The sequence below is a fragment of the Phodopus roborovskii genome, unplaced genomic scaffold (genome assembly GCF_943737965.1).
Source record: "Phodopus roborovskii unplaced genomic scaffold, PHOROB, whole genome shotgun sequence".
NCBI classification, from domain to species: domain Eukaryota; kingdom Metazoa; phylum Chordata; class Mammalia; order Rodentia; family Cricetidae; genus Phodopus; species Phodopus roborovskii.
In genome coordinates, this window is record NW_026126586.1 from 3,835,547 (window position 1) to 3,854,675 (window position 19,129).

Below are 19,129 nucleotides of genomic sequence, written 5' to 3' on the forward strand. Positions count from 1 at the left end.
TTTAAATGAGGGTTGACATAAAGTTTCACAACTGTTAACTAAATTGTTAGGAGTTCAAGGGTAAGGTGCTCTTCTCTAGGAAGTTCCGGGGTTCACCAGTGCCACGTTTACTTTTTTAATTTCTCTGTAAGATTCTAGAGCTTTGTTCAAAGGGATGCTTCAGAGTCGGTACGGCAAGTTCACAGGGTTCAAGGGAAATCATCACTGTGTAGGAAGAGTCGCTTGGATGGACAGTGATGGGGATGAACTGCCACCTGGGCATAGAGCTCTCTGATAGACCATGCCCCCAGGTGTGGGTGATGAGTGCACAGGCATCGGAAGATGTGGCTGTTGGCTCCTTGGGATTTAAAAGTTTATATATTTCAGCATTTTCAGCAATGATTTCGTGACAGCTGTGGGTAGCCTTCACGTGCTAATAATCCAGAACAAGGAGAGACAGCAAAGTACCAAGACTCAAAAGTAACTCAGCAACCCACACCAAATTAAATAAAGATTGACAAGCTGGCTCACCAGGTAAAGATGATTGCCACCACACCTGGCCATCTGGGTTCCACCCTAGGAATTCACATGGTGGAAGGAGAGAAATGGCTCCCACAGGGTTTGCACTGACTTCTACATGAACATCACAGTACTCTCATGTGTGCAAGCACTCACGTGTCCCCCCCCCCACTGTGCAAACAAACAAACAAACAAATCCTCTGTTTGTATTCAGAAGATGGCGCTCTGTGGGATCTGGGCAAGCCTGAGTTTGTGAATCTTTTTAGTCTCCTTGTTAGATCCACTCGGGTCATCTGAAGTATGTTAGGGACCAGAGGTGGAAGATGGCTATGCCCTCAAGTGTTCTGTGTGCAGATGGCTTAACTTAAGCAATCCAGGGGCAGCCATGGCAACTGTGGTGAGGGCTCCTCCTCCAGCTGGTACCACTGAGTGTGGTTTCCCCAGTGGCAAGTCAATGAATTAACCCCTCCTTTCCCAACCCATCAATCAGCCCCCTTTCTGGTCAGAGAACTCTCCTCTGACCTTGGTGGCTGTGAAAAGCACATGGGACCAGATTTCCCTGAATATATTCAGTACCATCCCAAGGGCAGCCTCATCTGACTTGGGGTTTAGTCTCCAGCTCTCCTCATGTGGAGGGCACTGGTCTCCTTTACAGTGGAGGAGTGAGCCATTGCCTTATGGATATTTTGTGCTACTTGAAGCACGCCTGAGTACAAGAGAGTGAGCAAGAGCTGAGGAGGGGGGGTCTTTCCATCGTCTACTTCTCTGGATGGAGCTGTGGCCTATAATTAGCTCAGAGTTCTTCTAATAGCTGACTTCTGCTCTCCCTGACCCTGAAATGATCAGAGCGTTGTACTTTGGTATATGTTGACCTACCAGGGGCCAGTGAACTCCTAGGATATCCTCAACATCAGCTAAGCACCAGCTCTGACAGCCAGGAGGTCACATGTAACTATCATCCCCTTCACTTCTCTAGAGACAAAGAAAGGGACGGGGGAAATGTCCAGGTCACCAAACACCTGCGAGTCTGCTGAGGCCAGCTGAGTAACTTCAGGTGAAGGTTCTGGAAGAAGCAGAGAGTCTGTGGGAGAAGGGACAGGCCTTCGATACTGAGCTGATGGCCCCCAATAGGCTCTGTGACAAGAGTTCTGACGGCCTTTGTCCCGACCTGTCTGGCTCTTTCCCATGACCACCCGTTCTCTCTGTCCTGCTTCCTAGGTTGTGCCAATGAGGACCTAACACAGCTGCCTGCTGACCATCCCAGCCTGCAGTGACCATGGCTCTCAGCAAGAGAAGTCACCATGGCCTAGGTTTCCTTTGCTGCTTTGGAGGCAGTGACCTCCCCGAGATCGACCTGCGGGACAGCAACCCATTGCAGTATCTGGACTTCTCCGGTCCCATCCCGAATCCAGAGGAGCTCAACGTCCGCTTTGCAGAGCTGGTGGTCAGTGTGGGAAGGATTGAGAGGACTCTGATGATGGGGAAAGGGTGGACAGAGAGCAGAGAAGGGCAGAGGCCAGAAGCCTGTGTGCTGAGTTCTCCGCTCCAGGAAGCTCTTCTCAGGGGGGTTAGGTAGCACCTTCCAAAGCACCTTCCTTGCAGAGGAAACAGACCCTCACTGAGGCAGACTCATGACATGGACCATCCAATGGTCCCCAGGACAAAAGATCTACCTCCAGTTCCCTGTAGTTCTGGACCATCTGGTGCTACACCAGCCTGACTGCCATTAGAAGGGGTCAGATTGTGGAAAGAGACATTGAGAACTCCTGATATCTCTCTCAGTTGCTTTCTGGAATTTCTGTAGGAGCCTTTGATTTCAGAAGTAAGCAGAAAGTGGGGTTCTCCAGGGGACCCCGAGAGCCCTGGTACAGGGAGATGACTACCAGGAACACAGAGGCAGAGGTGGGTGGGTCTTGCCTCTACCTGGCTGGGCTGTGCAGAGAACAGGTTGATGAAAGAGTGTCTCCTTGTCACTAAATCTGCAGACTTGTTTAATTTCGAAAGCAGGCAAGCTGATAAGCATTATCTTAAAGTGTATGGTATATACTGCCCTGTCCTACAGCAGGAGCAGGAGTTCAAGGTCATCCATCCTAGCTGCATAGTGAATTCCAGACTAGCCTGAGATACAAGAGAACCTATCTCAAAAGGAAAAAAAAATAGAAATAGTGTGACATATATCACTGATATTTTTTTACATTTATTACACATTGAAATGGTCATATTTTAGGTATATTAGTTGAAATAAAATGTAACATTAAAATTAACTTCATCTATTTTTCCTCTTTAATTTTTTTTTTAGTGTGACTAGAACATTTTAAAATATGCTACTCCCACTATATTTCTACTTAACAGTTCTGACCTAGGGAAGGAGAAATCTTATATGTTCTCCCTAAAGTCCTAGGGCTGGAGAGATGGCTCAGTGGTTAAGAGCGTTTGCTGCTCTTACCGAGGCCCCCAGCTTGGTTCCCAGCACCACACTGAGTGATTTACAACTGCCTGTTAGTTCAGCTCCAGAGGATGTATAAAAATATCCAAGACAATGACCCCGAAATATGGCAACCTCAGAGGCTTGCCTCTCAGGCAGTACAACCCAGCCCGGTGGAGCCCTGAGCCTTTCACAGCCTCACCTAGAGCCCTAAGGTAGAAGGTATGCAAATCGATGTCAGCGCCTCCTTCAGGATGGTGTCCAGTTCCCCCTGCTCAGGCTCTGGTCCTCATCTCTCTGGCTCAGCTTTTCCGGCCAAGGTTAGCTTGAAGGAGCCAGGAAAATTCACAGGAGAGACTCAATAGGCAGGTAGAGGGATGGGAGGAGCTGAGAAAGAGGCAAGCCTATCTAATGGCATGGGACCTCTTCTGTCAGGCCTTAAGCTAGGGTGTTAGCAGACTATAAAGACAAGCATACACGGGATGCATCAGGTGAGGGAACAGCAAAGCAAAGACAAGAAAGGTGGGAACAGGGTGGCCTGGAGCAGAAAGGGGATTTACAAAGACAAGGAGTGTGGGCAGGAAGCAAAGGAGCACTGGGTAGAAGCTGGACTCGCTGAGGCGAGGGCTTGGGCCAGTGCTTCTCACAGAACAAGAAATGCCTTGGTGTGTGTGAGCTCTCAGGAAGGAGGAGCATAGGCTACGGAGTAGTTTGGGGGTGTTCGGAGGGGTTCGGGGGTGGGGGGGCCCTGTAGAGCCTCATACTCAGGCACGATTCTTCTCGTCTTCATAGGATGAGTTGGACCTCACAGACAAAAACCGAGAGGCTGTGTTTGCGCTACCACCAGAGAAGAAATGGCAGATCTACTGCAGCAAGAAGAAGGTGCCGCCCCCCCCCCTCCACCTTAGGGACCCCAGGGGGCAGGGGCAGTTCTTCATTCATTCGCTCTTTCTTTAATTCATGCAAAAGATAGTCTTAGGTGCACACTAAATGTGAGAGCAAACCGTCGAGAAAAACCAAGTGTGGTCTAGGAAGAGAGTTCAGTCAGGAAAGCACTTGCTATGCAAACTCGAGAACCTGAGTTCAAATTCCAACAACCACTTAAAAAAGCTAGATAATGGATGCATGCTTGTAATCCCACTGGAGGGAGAGATCCTGGGGCCTTGTGGGATAACGAGCTTGGCTGAGTTGTGGGGTTCCCAGGTCACATTGAGACCTTATCTCAAAAAATAGGGTGAATGGCTCCTGAGGAACAGTATGTGAGGTGTCCTCTGCCTTCCATATGTGCATGCATGCATACATACGCACACTCATATATTAGCACGCTACTCACATACACCTGCATACAAACCCACACCAATAAAACTCATTTTTTAAAAAAGGCAAGAAAAGCATCCCTATTCTCTTGGGCTTCCTCTCTGAGAACTAGGATTCTCTACTGCAGAAAGCCATGGGGCAGGCACCTGCCAGACTCCTGGGCTGCGTCAGGGTCAGTGAGACGCTAAGATGAGAAGGTCACTTTCCTTCTTAAGCCTGCTCCTGGCACACTGGCAAAGCTCCATGTCCTAAAAGTTCCATAACCTCCCTAACTGGGATCCAAGTGTCTGAATGCACACGCCTGGGGGGGGGCATTTTTTATTCAAACCACTATCTCCAATAATGAAACTTTTATTTAAAGCAAGCAGGATGGAGAGAGCTCACTGATAAAGCGCACACGCATGAGGAGCTGAGTGTGGTCCACAGTCTCCGTTTAATGAAATCCACGTGTGGTGGTCAGCACGTTTATTATCCCAGTGGTAGGGAGGCAGGTTGAGGTGGGTTCCCTTGGGGCTTGCTGTCTAGCCATCCTAAACTCCTTAAGGAACTCTGGACCAGCGAGAGTTCTGTCTCAAAATACAAGGTGGGGGGCTGGAGAGATGGCTCAGAGGTTAGGGGCATTGACTGCTCTTCCAGAGGTCTTGAGTTCAATTCCCAGCAACCACATGGTGGGTGGTTCACAACCATCTGTAATGAGATCTGGTGCCCTCTTCTGGCCTGCAGGCATACATGCAGACCAAATACTGTATACATAGTAAATAAATAAAATCATAAAAAAATAAAATAAAATACATGACGGACAGGGCCTGAGGGACAACACCAGGGTTACACCCAGGCCTTCACCTACATGTGTGCACACATGCATGTGCACCCATATGCACCTGTACCTGCACAAACACGAACATTCATACATACATACACACACAAATGGAAGACATAAAAATATTCATTTCTGTGAGGCTCAGTAATCATAAAATGGTATTTATTAACTGTAAGCAAAACAGAGGTAGCAGGAAAACATGCTTGTTTTGCACATGTGGTCCATTGAAAATGACCCCGCCCAGGTTCTGCCTTCCCTTGTCAGTCATACAAATCTGTATTCATTGTCAATATGTCACCAAGGAAGAAATAGCAACCTAGGAAGGATTTGCAGCTCCCACAGCCTGTCCCTGTGGGTAGGGCTGGGACTTGATCCCTCTACAGACTGCCAATGATGCTTCAGTCTTAGCCTATGGATCTGTCCCTCCAGAAGTACCCAACGCTTTGACATTGTGGCACAACACTGTCACTACTAATGTGTTGGGCCACATCTATAGCTACATGTGTCCCATGGGTCATGCATGGATGGACACACCTGAGTCTGACCTTCATGTTTTAGGAGCAGGAGGACCCCAACAAGCTGGCAACCAGCTGGCCCGACTACTACATTGAACGTATCAACTCCATGGCTGCGGTAAGTGTCTGTTCTATTCTTGCCTTGCCCCCACATAGGTGTAGGAAGGCAGTGATGCCCCCAACTCCAAACCACCTTTCCTGCCCTCCAGAGCCATGCTCCCTAAGGCTCAGCAGCTTTCCAGTAATTCTGAGATCTTCCACAATCCACCTCCTTGGTCATCAATGAGTTAACACATAGTAGCCCAGTTAGACATCACACATCTTGGGAAACAGCCTGGATCAGTAATTCCCTCTATTTCCTAGATATGGGAAATTAAGTCACAGGCCATAACCTGGTCCTCTCAGAGTCTGTTTATCGTAGTGGTGAAGCATCCTCTGAGCCCTTGCCCTTCCCAAAGCAAGGGTGCGCTCCCCAGGCAAGGCACCCTGGGAGTGCAGAAGCCTCCCGGGGGTGGGGGGGGGAGGCAAACAGCTCAGTTTGACTTCTACTCACTTTACCTGTGGGCCTCAGATGCAGAACCTATATGAATTTGATGAGGAGGAGACAGACACAAGGAACCAAGTTGTAGAAGACCTGAAGACAGCCCTTCGGACACAGCCCATGAGGTGACTTGGATTGTGCCCTCTCGATCACTTGCTTCTTTCTCTGCCCTTCCCAGTGGCTTTGTCATCTGAAGCCTTGCATGCTGCTCTGCTCCATGCTGGCCCTATGGGCCTGGGTTACACGCAGAGGTCCATAAGGTCCAATTCATCTTCTTTGCTTCCAGTTCCCATTTCTCTTGTGGGTTGCAGGGAGGGTGTGGCTAGGAGGGGAAATGCCGTGGGAAGCCTTGGGTCCCGAGACATTCTGAAAAGAAGAGGAATTGAGTGCAGGCGGTGTATGATAAAGGGCCTTCTGAGAAAGAGAGGGCACAATGACAGCTCAGAGAGGTAGGAGGAAGGCGTGGGTTGAGAAATCCTCCACACACTAGGGGGCAATGTGGAGTCTAAGGGTGTGCTCTAGCCATCTAGAGTAGGAGCCAAGCAGGAAAGAAAGTGCTTGGCCACGGAATACTTCTCCCCCCTCCTAGACCACAGTGGAGCTCCAGCAGCAGCCAAGAGCCACAAGAGTTTCTTGCTTTTGGCTTCTTCTCAGTAGTGTGCTTGAAGTGGCTTCTAACATCGGAGAAACCAACTATTAAATACTCAGCAATCTTGCGAATGAGTTATCAGACCTATTTGTGATTATATTTTAAATTATATCAACCACTGATTAAATAAGTGGTATTAAACATTATATTGGTATATACCACTAATTACCCAATTATTTTTCTACATTTTGCTGTAACATTTGGCCTTTCTATTAGGTATGTTCTTGAGCTTACTTTATGCCCATGATGCATAATGAAGATAGTATATAATCAAAAGTTCATTTTAATTCCCCTTAGTAAAATTCTGATTTTAAATATCACATGACATCATTGTAGAAATCATGTGCAATACGGAAAAGTATACAATCAGGGAAAAAAAATACATATTGCTAACTTCAATTGAGATCATACTCTGTTGATATTTACACAACATAAAATCCATAAGGACACATTTACATATTAATTATAAATAGTGGTTCTGAACTCAATTCATGGCCATTTTCTCAGATCCTTAATTATGCTACTAAATTAAAGTCTCTGCAATTTATTATTTTAATGCATTGCCATAGATGTGCCACAGACGCACAGATAAAAGCTAAAATCTTGCTTCCTGCAGTGATGGCTGTAAATAATGGCATAAAACACACAGAGTTGAAGAATAAACCAATTCAATTAAAGCAGCCTCACAAATATTAAAAAATGCGGGCGATAGCAATAAATGTGCCTTTGAATGCCAGAGTAGTGAGAGTTGGCAGTGGGAGTGTGGTTAGCATTGTAGCACTGAAGGACCAGCAGGTGAAAATGATATTCTTCAGGTGTCTGCAACAGCTCTAATTTGATGTGAAAGTAGCGCTGATTTATCTGTGGTGACAAAGTCTCGGATCCCGCTAGCAGTCCTGTGGTTGGTAGCCTAGTCGCCGTGAAGGGATGCTAGTTCTCTGTTAGAGGTTATCCAAGACGAAAGAAAGCGTGATTCTCTTTCCCCTGAGAGGTCTTGGGACTCTGAGGGAGTGCTTCCGGGAGGCTCTTTAGGGGAATACAGACTCCAGATTAAAGAGTGGCTGGGCCAAATGGCTGTGATGCTAAGCATGGAGGGAAGTGTTTTCTCAGGACCTCATGGAAAGAACTTTCCAGCCTTGGTCCCCTGACTCTGAGTCTAACGGCCTCCCCACGCTGAAGTGCGTTCTTGTCACCTGTCTATAAATGTCCCAAAGCCAGTCTGATTAGAGACCAGTCTTCAGGTTGACCCACTATAATGACTACCATCAAGGCTTCATCCATCCCTCCATCTTAGCTACGCAGATGACAGTCAGTGACAGGCAAATTTAGGGTGAGGCCAAGAACCAAGAAAAGCAACTGAAGGGAGGAAGGACTTTCAGAAGGTTCAGTCTATGGTCACTCGGCTTTGGCTCTGGCCTGTGCTAATGGAAACTCCATGGTTACAGGAGTGCATGCCCGAGGCTGGTCCCCTCACAGTGAGCAAGGAGGGAGAGAAAGAGTATGGGAGCAGGGCACTACATACCCTTGGAGTGACACGCTTCTTCCAGCTACCCCTGTAGGGTGTAAGGTTTTTCCTCCCGCTGCCTAGTCTTGTCCCGCCGCCGCGCCAGCCACAAATAACACACTGAGACTCTGTATTAGATATAATTCTGTTGGCCTGGTTACTTGTTTCTTATTGGCTAGCTCTGCCTTAATTATTAACCTATTTCTGATGATCTATATATTTCTCTTACTGGGGAGCCGGCCGGCACATTGCTTTCTCCTGACTCTCCATCTTGGCTCCTCCTTACTACTTCCTATTTCCTCCTTGTCTCCTAGTCCCTCCTATCTTCCTTTCCTATTGGCCAACAGTGCTTTATTATTAACCAGTATGAGAAACATATATACATAATGGCATCTCCCATCATACCCCCATCCCCTAAAGTTTCTAGAACCCCCAAAACTAGCTTGGCAGCTGGGGGGCTGAATTTCCAATACTTGGACCTTTCGGTGGGAATATTACCACAGTACACAGTATTTCAAATGAAAGTACAAGGGGAAACGACTCAGTGGGTGAAGTGCTTGCTGTACCAGCTCAAGGACCTGAGTTCAGATCACAGCACCCATTTCGAAGTCACACATCGGTAACCCCAGTGCTGAGAAGCAGAGGTAATTGATGCCTTGGAGCTTGCTGGCCAGCCAGTCTGAGAGGCCCTGTCTCAGAAAACAGGGCAGAGAACAACAGAGGAGGACACCTGTCATTAACATCTCACTCCACATGCAGAGCGTGCGTGCGCACGCGAGTGCACACACACACACACACCATAAAAATAAAATAAAACTAAAGTGCAGGTCCTTTGGGGGAGGCGGTCCCTGGAGGTCTAGACATACAGGGAGAGGGAAAAAAATCAACCTGGAGGAGGTGAGAAGGAAAAACTCAGTTCAGATGGACTTCGGTCAACCTAGATTAAAACTTCAAGAGACTCTGATGCCAAGAAGTTTATTCCCTACACATTTAAACAGAGTATAATTTGGGGGAGAAAAGTTTCCTAGTGTAAAACATCCTGATGCGTGAAGAATTGTAATTACATTGAAACTTAACTCAGGGCACATGTCATTTCCTCCAAGAAGATGGGTTCTGGAGATAGGCTACCTGTGCTTGTTTAGGGGCCTAGGGAACGGTCTGGCCTGGTCTCAGTTACACGGATCTTGTTGAGGTCATTTGGGCCACCAGTCACCTCTGGTGCTGGCTGTGGGAGCTTGGGGAGCTCCTGGCTGTGACGGTCATTTAGATGACTAGACACCTCTGGGCCTGGCTGTGAGAGTTTGATATGGAGTGACCCAACAGTTGAGAAGATCATCAGGCTGTCAGTCACCTCCAATCCCCCCCACACACACACAGCTTTCCAGAGGAAGGACATGTTTTACTTCCTTCCTTTAAGAGGGCAATCCTGTGTGCTTAACACTCCTGGTTTTCCTGGAGATCTGTGGGTACAAGGACCTTTGTGTTGTGTGCTCAACACTCTGGGACTGGAGAGATGCTCCGCAGTTAAGAGCACTTTCTGCTCTTCCAGAAGACCAAAGTTCTGTCCCCAGCACCCACATTGGATGGCTTACAACTGCCCTTAATTCCAAATCCAGGGATCCAGTGCCTCTTCTGGACTCTTTAGGCACCTACACACACACACACACACACACACACACACACACACAAACACAAGTAAAGATAAGTTTTTATTTAAAGAAATTTTGAACTGAGTCTTTTGAAAGGATGAAATTTTGGGCCTATGGAGAAACTCATAAATGAGCCAGGAGGCAGCTGTGGGTGGAGCATGGTGAACGGCACGTATTGAGTAGCTATTTGCAAAACGTGTGTGGAAGACAAAACTAGGAAGTTCCTTTTGGGCTTTGGATCAGGTTTGTGACCCGCTTCATCGAGCTGGAAGGCTTGACCTGTCTGCTGAATTTCCTCCGGAGCATGGATCACGCCACCTGTGAGAGCCGCATCCACACCTCTCTCATCGGCTGCATCAAGGCTCTGATGAACAACTCCCAGGGGCGGGCGCACGTCCTGGCACAGCCCGAGGCCATCAGTACCATTGCACAGAGCCTGCGCACAGAGAACAGCAAGACTAAGGTGGCAGTACTGGAAATCCTGGGCGCAGTGTGCCTTGTGCCTGGAGGCCACAAGAAGGTTCTCCAGGCCATGCTACACTACCAGGTGTATGCAGCTGAGCGCACTCGTTTCCAGGTGGGCAATGGGTTGGAGGGTTGGGCCATCAACTGGGGATGGGAGGGGTGACATGGGATAAGGTTGAGAGACTGAGAACCATGTAAAGGAACCTGAAGGGAAGGGACATCTTGTAGGCTGTGTCCACTCATGGAAGGAAGGAAGATCTAGGACCTAGAAGGCGTCTCTCAAAAGACATAAGAAATTGTGTGTTTGGAGCTGTGGTCTGGCTTTCAAAGTAGATTTGATTTGTCCTCTTACTAGACTGTGGGTCCCTGAGACTGAAATACAGGGTTACTTCATATTTTTGTGGCTCTAGCTATCTGAGATCAGCACCTGCCTCATGACAGGAGCCCAGGCAAGAATTGTCGAATTGAGTATAGTTGCTGGGGTGAAGATTTTAGGACTGGGTAAGTGCCAACCATGCAAGGACCAGCCTGGGAACTCAGGCCATGCTGGCTCCCTTCTTTTGTCTGATCTGAGCACAGTGCCTGGATTAAATCTCAGTCGTTGACCTGACATTGCAAATCCTATAGTTTATGAGCCAGGCTGTTGATCTGGCACCATATGTTTGCAGATGATCTATTATCCTGGGCAGAATGCTGCCCTTGGTCCTTTACAAAGGATGCTAAACGACTAAAAGTAGCATCCACGGAGTTGGAGGACTATGTAGGAATGGCCAGGGACCGACAATGGCTGGTGCAGAGTCAGAGAGCAGCAAGGGAACTCAAAGTCCTGAGGGCTGAGCAGGAAGCCTTGAGTGTGGAGAGCTGGGGTGGGCCCCATAAACTGGGGAGGCATGACCAGGCAGGGGAGTAGAACAGGGTTTTCTGATAGCATCCTGAATCTCCTTCCCAACTGTTCCTTTCTTCCATTAGACACTGCTGAATGAGCTGGATCGAAGTTTGGGTCGGTACCGGGATGAGGTAAACCTAAAGACAGCCATCATGTCCTTCATCAATGCTGTCCTCAACGCTGGGGCTGGAGAGGTGAGGCCCCCTCCTTTTACTCTTGGCCCTCAGGTTGTATGTGAGTTTGAGAGCTTTCTCGGCAAATGACCAGGAGTAGGATGGAGGCATCTGGTTGGTGTGACCACTGCTGCCATGGTCATCCTCAGATATCTTTAGAGTCTCTTGCTTTTCCCTCTTGGGGCCATGGGAGGACAGCTTGCGTGAGTCTACCTTCATTCCACCAAGGCCTCAGATGGTCTGGGACTCACAATCCATCTTATCAGTGGCGGTTCACTGTACTGTTGGAGACTGATCCTGACTTTGCTTCCCACACTATTCTTTGGAGTGTTGTCTAAGCCCCAGAAAGCTCTGGGTAGTTTCCTTTGGCAGTAGCATAGTGCATTGTGAGTCAGGCACAAATCCCCAATGAGGCTGGCAGGGGATGGCTCGATGGGTGGAACTTCTTCTTGAGAGAGAAACCTTTAGTCCTTCTTTCTAGAGAGACCCACTTTTGGAATGCTTTCCAGCTTAGCTAGTCATGTTCTAGGAGGGTTAGTAAAGGTGGCTGATGGTTCTCTTCTTTTGGGGACAGAATGGGATTCCCAGTCCCTTACGACAGGAATATTAGAAAAACCTGAAAACAGCTGAAGTCTTAGATTCTAAGGCAAGCAAATGTCCCAGCTGAGTTCAACCCAAAGGCTCAAAGGAGCCAAGAGAGCCATTAATGGTCTCTCTTCTTCCCTCCCTCTTGCCAGAATGCCTGTGTATACATGTGAGTGAGTGTGTGTGTGTGTGAGTGTGTGTGTGTATGTGCATGTGTGTGTATGTGAGTGTGTGTGTATGTCTGTGTGTGAGTATGTATGTGTATGTATGCGTGTGTGTGTGCATGTGTGTGTGTATGTGAGTGTGTGTGTGATTGTGTGTGTATGTGAGTGTGTGTATATGTGTATGTGTATGAGTGTGTGTATGTGAGTGTGTGTATGTGTGTGAGTGTGAGTGTATGTGAGTGTGTGTATGTCTGTGTAAGTGTGTATGTGTGTGCATGTATGCTTGTGTGCGCGTGTGTGTGCGTGTGTGTTCACGCACACACCGATGTCATTACCTGAATTATATCAGATACTCTAGGGAATAATCTAGTCCTAAAATGGTGACCATGTGACTTTTTGTCAGTACCTGCTTCTTAAGATTGTCATCTTCCCTGACCTATTGGTAGTTATACAGTGCCAAGAAAAATTTAATAACATGAATCGTCTCAGTTACTTCTGTTGCTGTGATGAGACACCATGACCAAGGAAAATTATAGAAGAAAAAGTTTATTGTGCTTACAGTTTCAGAAGGTTAGAGTCCGTGACCATCATGGTGGGCAGCTTGGCAACAGGCAGGCAGGCATGGCACAGGGACATTAGCTGAGAGCTTGCAAACTCATCAGCAAGTGGGAAGGAGAAAGAGACCTGACAGGGAATGTGTCTGAAGCCTCAAAGCCACTCCCAGTGACACACCCCAACAAGGCCACACCCCCCCGACCCTTCCCAAATAGTTTTACTAACCGGGAATAAACATCCAAATGTGTGAGCCTATAGAGGGCATTCTCTTTCAAAACAGCACATTCCATTCCTGGCCCCATAGGTTTATGGCCATATCATAGCAGAAAATGCATTTAGTGCAACTTCAAAAATCCCCATAGTCTTTCATTGTCTCAACATCGTTTAAAAGTCCAAAGTCTTTTCTGAGAATCAAGGGGTTCTCTTAATTTTTATCACCCCTGTAAAATCAAAAGGCAAACCACATTCTTCCATCATACAATGGCAAGAATACATGTTACCATTCCAAAACGGGGGAATGCGGCACGAGGAAATACTGAACCAAAGCAAGACCAAAAGCCAGCAGGGCAAACTCCAAACCCTGTAGTTCTATAGCAGATGTCAAAGGGACTAGATGGCTCTTCCCTGCAGCTTTACTGGCTGCGGCACACTTCTCCCTTTGGGCTGCAGCTGTCTTTGCAGACATCCCAAGACTCCGGCATGACCAACATCTCGGGGTCTTCAGTGCAATCTGAGCTTCTCTTTCACATTTCACGCAATGGCCTCTCTGGGTCTCCTTACAGGGACATTCCTCCCACACACCCAGCTTTAGTGGATTTCCTTAACTGGAGAGGAAGATTCCATAACCCCTTACGCTTCACATGGGGATGCTGCCAAGTTAGGCTGCCTGTTTGGAATGGAAGCTTTAGAAGTGCATTTGCATAAGGTTTGATTTGTCGGTGCATTTTAGGACCACAAACTGGTATGGTCGCACCCCGAAAAACACCACGTCTTTTATTCTATTTCTTTGTCTCTTTTTTTAGCACAAACCTTGGCCCCAACTTTAAATGTCCTGGTGCTCCTTTTTCCTCAAATTGTATATTTTGTATTTCCATTTGTTCCACTCTTTTTCATTGTAGACCTGCATAAGAGTGACCACTAATAACCACAAGAGAGTCAATTCTAAAACCTGTCTTAAAATCTCCTCTGCCAGTGGAATTGGTCCAAACTCTTCAATCCATCAGATCCCCCGGGCAAGGGGGAACAGTAGCCACATTCTTTGAGGAAAACATCACAAGGATGGTCTCTAAGCCAGTTGCTAATACTGTTCTTTTCTCCATGGTCCACACTGTTCACAGCACTATTGACTTCCAAGCGGCAACCAGCCTGGCCTGTTACAGAATCCAACCACTTTTCTAGAAAGTTCAAAGTCACACAGTCCGAAAACCATTATGGCCAGGCTTGTCAGAGCAATCGCCCACTCCCTGTCTTAGTTGCCCTTTTTATGCAATGATGAGATGCCTGACCAAGGAAACGGTTTGCTGGGGCTCACCCTGTCAGAGGGTAAGTCCGTGGCCATCGTGGTATGGAGCCCAGCATGAGGCAGGCAAGCATGGCCTTGGAGCAGAAGCCGAGAGCTCACTTATGTGTCACAACCACAAGGCAGAGCGTGCTAACTGGGAATGGTGCGGGATTTTGAAACCTCAAGTCCACCCCCAGTGACACACCTTCCCTAACAAGGCTACGCCCCCTACTTCTTCCCAAACAGTTCCACAACTGTGGACCGAGCGTCCAGGTATATGAGCCTATGGAGGTCGTTACACTCAAAGCACCGCACCCGTCCCACAGATAAATAATATTAAGTCAGCTTTACGAATGAGGAAGCAAAGGCATTTCCAAGGGCACACAACTAGAAAGCGGAACGTGGGAATAGCCAGTCCTCCTGCTCTGTTGTTTTACGGCACTACTCGTTGATACCGGAGGGCCAGCAAACACTGAGCGGGGAGGGGGGGTGTGAAAGGAAGAGAAGTGGGGGGTGTGGACAGGAGCTGGTCGGCAGGCTGGCTTTAGGGAGACAGCGAGGCTACAGGCAGTCTCTGGAAGTGGTTCTGGATGAATTTGCTGCACAACGTGACATGGGATTGTGGCTGACGTGGTGCGACAGAGTCTTTGGGTATTTCTCTTGGACATGAGATGAGCCACTGAGTCTGGTCTTCCCTTGGTGACCCTCAGGACAACCTAGAATTCCGCCTACATCTCCGGTATGAGTTCCTGATGCTGGGGATCCAGCCCGTGATAGATAAACTCCGACAACATGAGAACGCCATCCTGGACAAGTAAGGCATCAGCTACCCAGACCCACCATAAACCGTGGGGACGGCTCCTCTCGATGGGGGTGGCTAGGACCTTAGAGAAGGCTGTTCTTCCCCTGGGGACCAACTGCCACGGGAAGCCTAGGCTCAGCATCAGCGCTGTGTGGCAGGTGAACCCGTGCTGGCCTGCTTGTCCCCTCCCCGATGGTATAGACAGGTGAGTCCAGTGGCATCAGTCAAGGACAACCCTCTGGGAGACATTCATAATAGATAGGGGTACCCTTTGGTTTTCAACCTTGTCGCTGAGAGCACTGCTGATACTCTGAATTTTGGAGGAACAGGAATGCCAAATGTTCAGCTCTACAGAGAACTGCGCCACCCCAAATGCATGCTGTAAATACCCCGATGAGCAAAAGGCGTGGTCATGTCTTGTGTGTCACCAGTGAGCCGCACTGGCTCTATCTCACTTGTGTAAGCCACTTTATCGCACTGGGTGTTCTAGAAAAGAGCACACAGGGCAGGGAGGTAGCTCAGCAAGGATGAGCTCTTACTATGCTAGTGCAAGGAACTGAGTTGCATCACCCATGTAAAAGGCAGTTCTGGCTGCGTGGAGCCTGAAGCACCAGTACTGTGGGAGAGGAGACAGAAAGATGGCTGGGGCTTTGTAGCCACCAGCATCCTTGCTCCAGTTTCAGTGAGAGATGATCCTGGATCAAGGGAATAAGACGGAGAGAGACAGAAGGGACACCTGACCATTGGTCTCCAAAAGAACACATAATACATATGTGCATGTAGCACGTGCGTGCGCACACACACACACACACACACACACACACACACACACACACACACACACACACACACCCCAAGGTGAGGGAAAAGGAGGAGGGGAGAGAATTGATGGTTTAGATGTGGAAAGGGGCCAGTGTTTCTGTGGAAAATAAAGCAGAGATTTGCTTTGAGGACTAAATTGGAGATACTATGGTAACACTGGGAAGACGGATAGGAGACAGTGGTCCAGGAAAGTAGGCGATTTTATCCTCCAGGAGGTACCTAGCAATGCCTAGAGGTGCTTGGGGTTGGCAGCACTGGGAGCTAGCTTCTCTGTTTTTGAAACAGGGCTTCATGCTATAGTCCAGACTAGCCTGGAACTCAATGTATAGCTCAGATGGGTTTCAAATTTATGATCCTCCTGAGGGCTGGGATTGCATATCTGATCCATGATGGTTGGCTGGGGCGGAGAGGGGAGTCTACTGTCATCCTATGGGTAAAGGTCAGGGGTGAGACAAATAACCTGGAACATACAAAGCAGCTTCTTTCCATCACCAAGGACAACTGTACCTAACAAGTCAACAGTGTCCAAGCGGAGAAATGTGGATGTGTGGTGGCTGGACTGTGACACGACCACCCTGAAGAGAGACCATGACGTCTTATCAAGGAGATGGGGCTGGCTTATATTGTGCGGCCTCTTTGTGGTCTTGCCTTAGCCTCGCCTGAATAAAGTTTTCAGATAGTCAATGGGATATTGAAGGGTCTGGAACCCCGCACTGGGGATGTCCTGGCTTTATTAACACTTTCTCTGCATCCCTACCTACCCCCCACCTGTGTAGGCATTTAGACTTCTTTGAGATGGTCCGGAATGAGGATGACCTGGAGCTGGCCCGGAGGTTTGACATGGTGAGGAACCTGTATGGGGTCTCGGAAAGCCCCACGGCCATTCCAGATCCCGTGCTTGAAGTCAGCCCTGTGCTGGCTGTGTCCCCAGTGACCCTGTGACCAGATCCTGTTTCTGAAGGACCTCTGGCTGTGTGCTTCCTCTGGGGGCCCTAACTCATGAGCTAAACCTGGTCATCGGCCCCCAAGAGACCAAAAACACCAAAATAAGATAGCTAGCACGTGAACACACTTCTCATCAAATCTCGTGCCTTGCTGGCTTTTCCCTGCTGCTCCTAATTTCCAAAGTTGTGTCTTTCTGTCTCTGGGTCGATGGTGCTTAGTGAACCAAACCATTTCATCTGGGCCTCGGTGGCTCAAAATGCACACATCTCCATTGCTTACATGTTGTATCATACACTCCTACCTAAACAATAGCCTCGTTTGGGGCGGGGCTACGGGCAGTATACATCACTCACTGGCAGTATACATCACTCACTACACACCCACAAAGCCTGGGGTTGCAGAGAAGGGGTCAGAGAACAGAGAATTTAGCAAATTACTAGCCATCACATAACTAGAGTACATCCGTGGCTTGATCAGGCCACCTGCTACTTTGAAGCATCTGCTCCCCATTCCTTCCCTTAGTACGGCTCAGCTGTTGCTAGACAGGGTGGCTTCACTCCTGCCTCTCCATGAAGCATTGGTCAAGAGTAGATGTGTTTTGCATGTCACAGCTTGGGGAAGGAAGAGGGAGGAGACCATTGGGAGGAGACCATTGGCATCTAGGGGGCAATGGCTAGGGATAGCACTAAACATTCTTCAAGTCATGGGATGCCCCACCCCCGCACCAAAGGATTATCTGCCCCAAGATGCCTAGGGTGCTGAGACGGGGAAATGGGCTGTATGGTTCCTACCACCATCCCTGCTTTCATCCTTTGTTCCTGGATGATAGTCAGGAAAGGGGAACTCTCCCCGGAGATGGATGGAGCTTAGAGGACAGATGAAGTATCTTCCAACTCTTTCTTTCTCCCTCGACTGTCTGGCTCTGCCCTTCACTGTGGCCTAAACTCCCCAGGTCCACATCGACACAAAAAGTGCCTCCCAGATGTTTGAGCTGATCCACAAGAAACTGAAGCACACGGAGGCCTACCCCTGCCTACTGTCTGTACTGCATCACTGCCTGCAGATGCCATGTGAGTACCCTGCTCTTACCACTCTCCAGGTGGATGTGTGCTGGAGAGCATCCTGGACCTGCAGTCTGACACAATGCCCTCTGTGCTTGCCTTCAGGAGGCAGGCCCGGCGACTCAGGTTCCTCCCTCCTTGGGTTGCCTCATGTCACCCTTGGGTGGAGCTAAGTACAGGGTCAAAGCATCCCCAGCCTTGTAGTCCAACAAGCAGCATGGTGGGGACATTGAGTCTTCTTGTCATTTGCAAAAGGAATCATGCTTAGAGAAACAGACAGATCTGCAATGTTCAAGTTACTTTGCTTGCTTTGACTATAGTGTGTGATTGTGTATTGTGTGTGTATGCGTGTGTGAGTATATGGTTGTGCATGCATGTGTACACATGTGCATGTGTGTACGTGTGCATGTGTGCCAGAAGTCAATGTCAGGTGTCTCCTTCAGTCACTTCCCCCACCCCTTATGTTTTAGACAGGGTCTCTCACTGAAGCTGAAGACCACAGATTCAGCTAGTCGGGCTGGCCAAGTGAGCCCCGGGGCTCCTCCCACCTCTGCCTCCCCAGACCCTAGGGTTTCCTTTCTTTTATTATTTTAAATTTTTATTCATTTTACATGCCAACTACAGTTATCCCTCCCCTCCTCCCGCTCTCCTCCCCACCTTCCCCCCTACCCCATCCTTCATCCCCCATATACTCCTTAGAAAGGGAAAAGCCTCTCACTGGGAGTCCACAAAGCCTGGCACATCCAGTTGAGGCAGGGCCAAGCTCCTCCCCACTGCATCAAGGCTGCATGAGGCATCCCACCATAGGGACTGAGCTCCAAAAAGCCAGCTCATGAACCAAGGATAGCTCCTGGTCCCACTGCCAGGGGCCCCACGAACAGACCAAACCATAGCTGTTGGTGCAGAGTCCATGAGCTCCCATGATGGGGAAGAGACTTGGGTCCTAATGAATGTGGGGCCAGCACTTTACCAGTTTGGATCATCTCTCCAGCCTCATGTTCACTTTGCTTTTAAGTTTTATCATTCTTGCTTACTCTCACCCTCTTTATAGACAACAAATGGCATCTTGGGAGCAGGTGGCCGAGTTCTGAAAATCCATGTGTTTCTGGGTAATAGTATGAGAATAAATTATTCAAGATGAGTACATCATTGCCCCAGAATGTAATAGAAAATGAGCCTCAGCTGTACCCGGCTTTCCAAAAATAGATTATTTTGAAAATCTGTTTGGTCCTCTGTAACTCTCAACCTAATC

The 19,129-nt window shown here is 48.5% G+C and overlaps 1 protein-coding gene across 2 annotated transcripts in view; it reads left to right on the plus strand.

The window, feature by feature from the left end:
• The first annotated feature begins 1,716 nt into the window (after positions 1–1,716).
• Daam2 (dishevelled associated activator of morphogenesis 2) overlaps positions 1,717–19,129 on the plus strand; it is a 43,772-nt gene continuing 26,359 nt past the window's right edge. For both annotated transcript variants that reach the window (XM_051204210.1, XM_051204211.1), the window contains exons 1-9: positions 1,717–1,942; positions 3,716–3,805; positions 5,619–5,693; positions 6,147–6,241; positions 10,162–10,495; positions 11,353–11,463; positions 14,958–15,061; positions 16,648–16,714; positions 17,769–17,886. In XM_051204210.1, the coding sequence (XP_051060167.1) occupies positions 1,775–1,942; positions 3,716–3,805; positions 5,619–5,693; positions 6,147–6,241; positions 10,162–10,495; positions 11,353–11,463; positions 14,958–15,061; positions 16,648–16,714; positions 17,769–17,886 (1,162 nt within the window). In that variant the 5' untranslated portion in view covers positions 1,717–1,774. The remainder of the gene's footprint in view (positions 1,943–3,715; positions 3,806–5,618; positions 5,694–6,146; positions 6,242–10,161; positions 10,496–11,352; positions 11,464–14,957; positions 15,062–16,647; positions 16,715–17,768; positions 17,887–19,129) is intronic.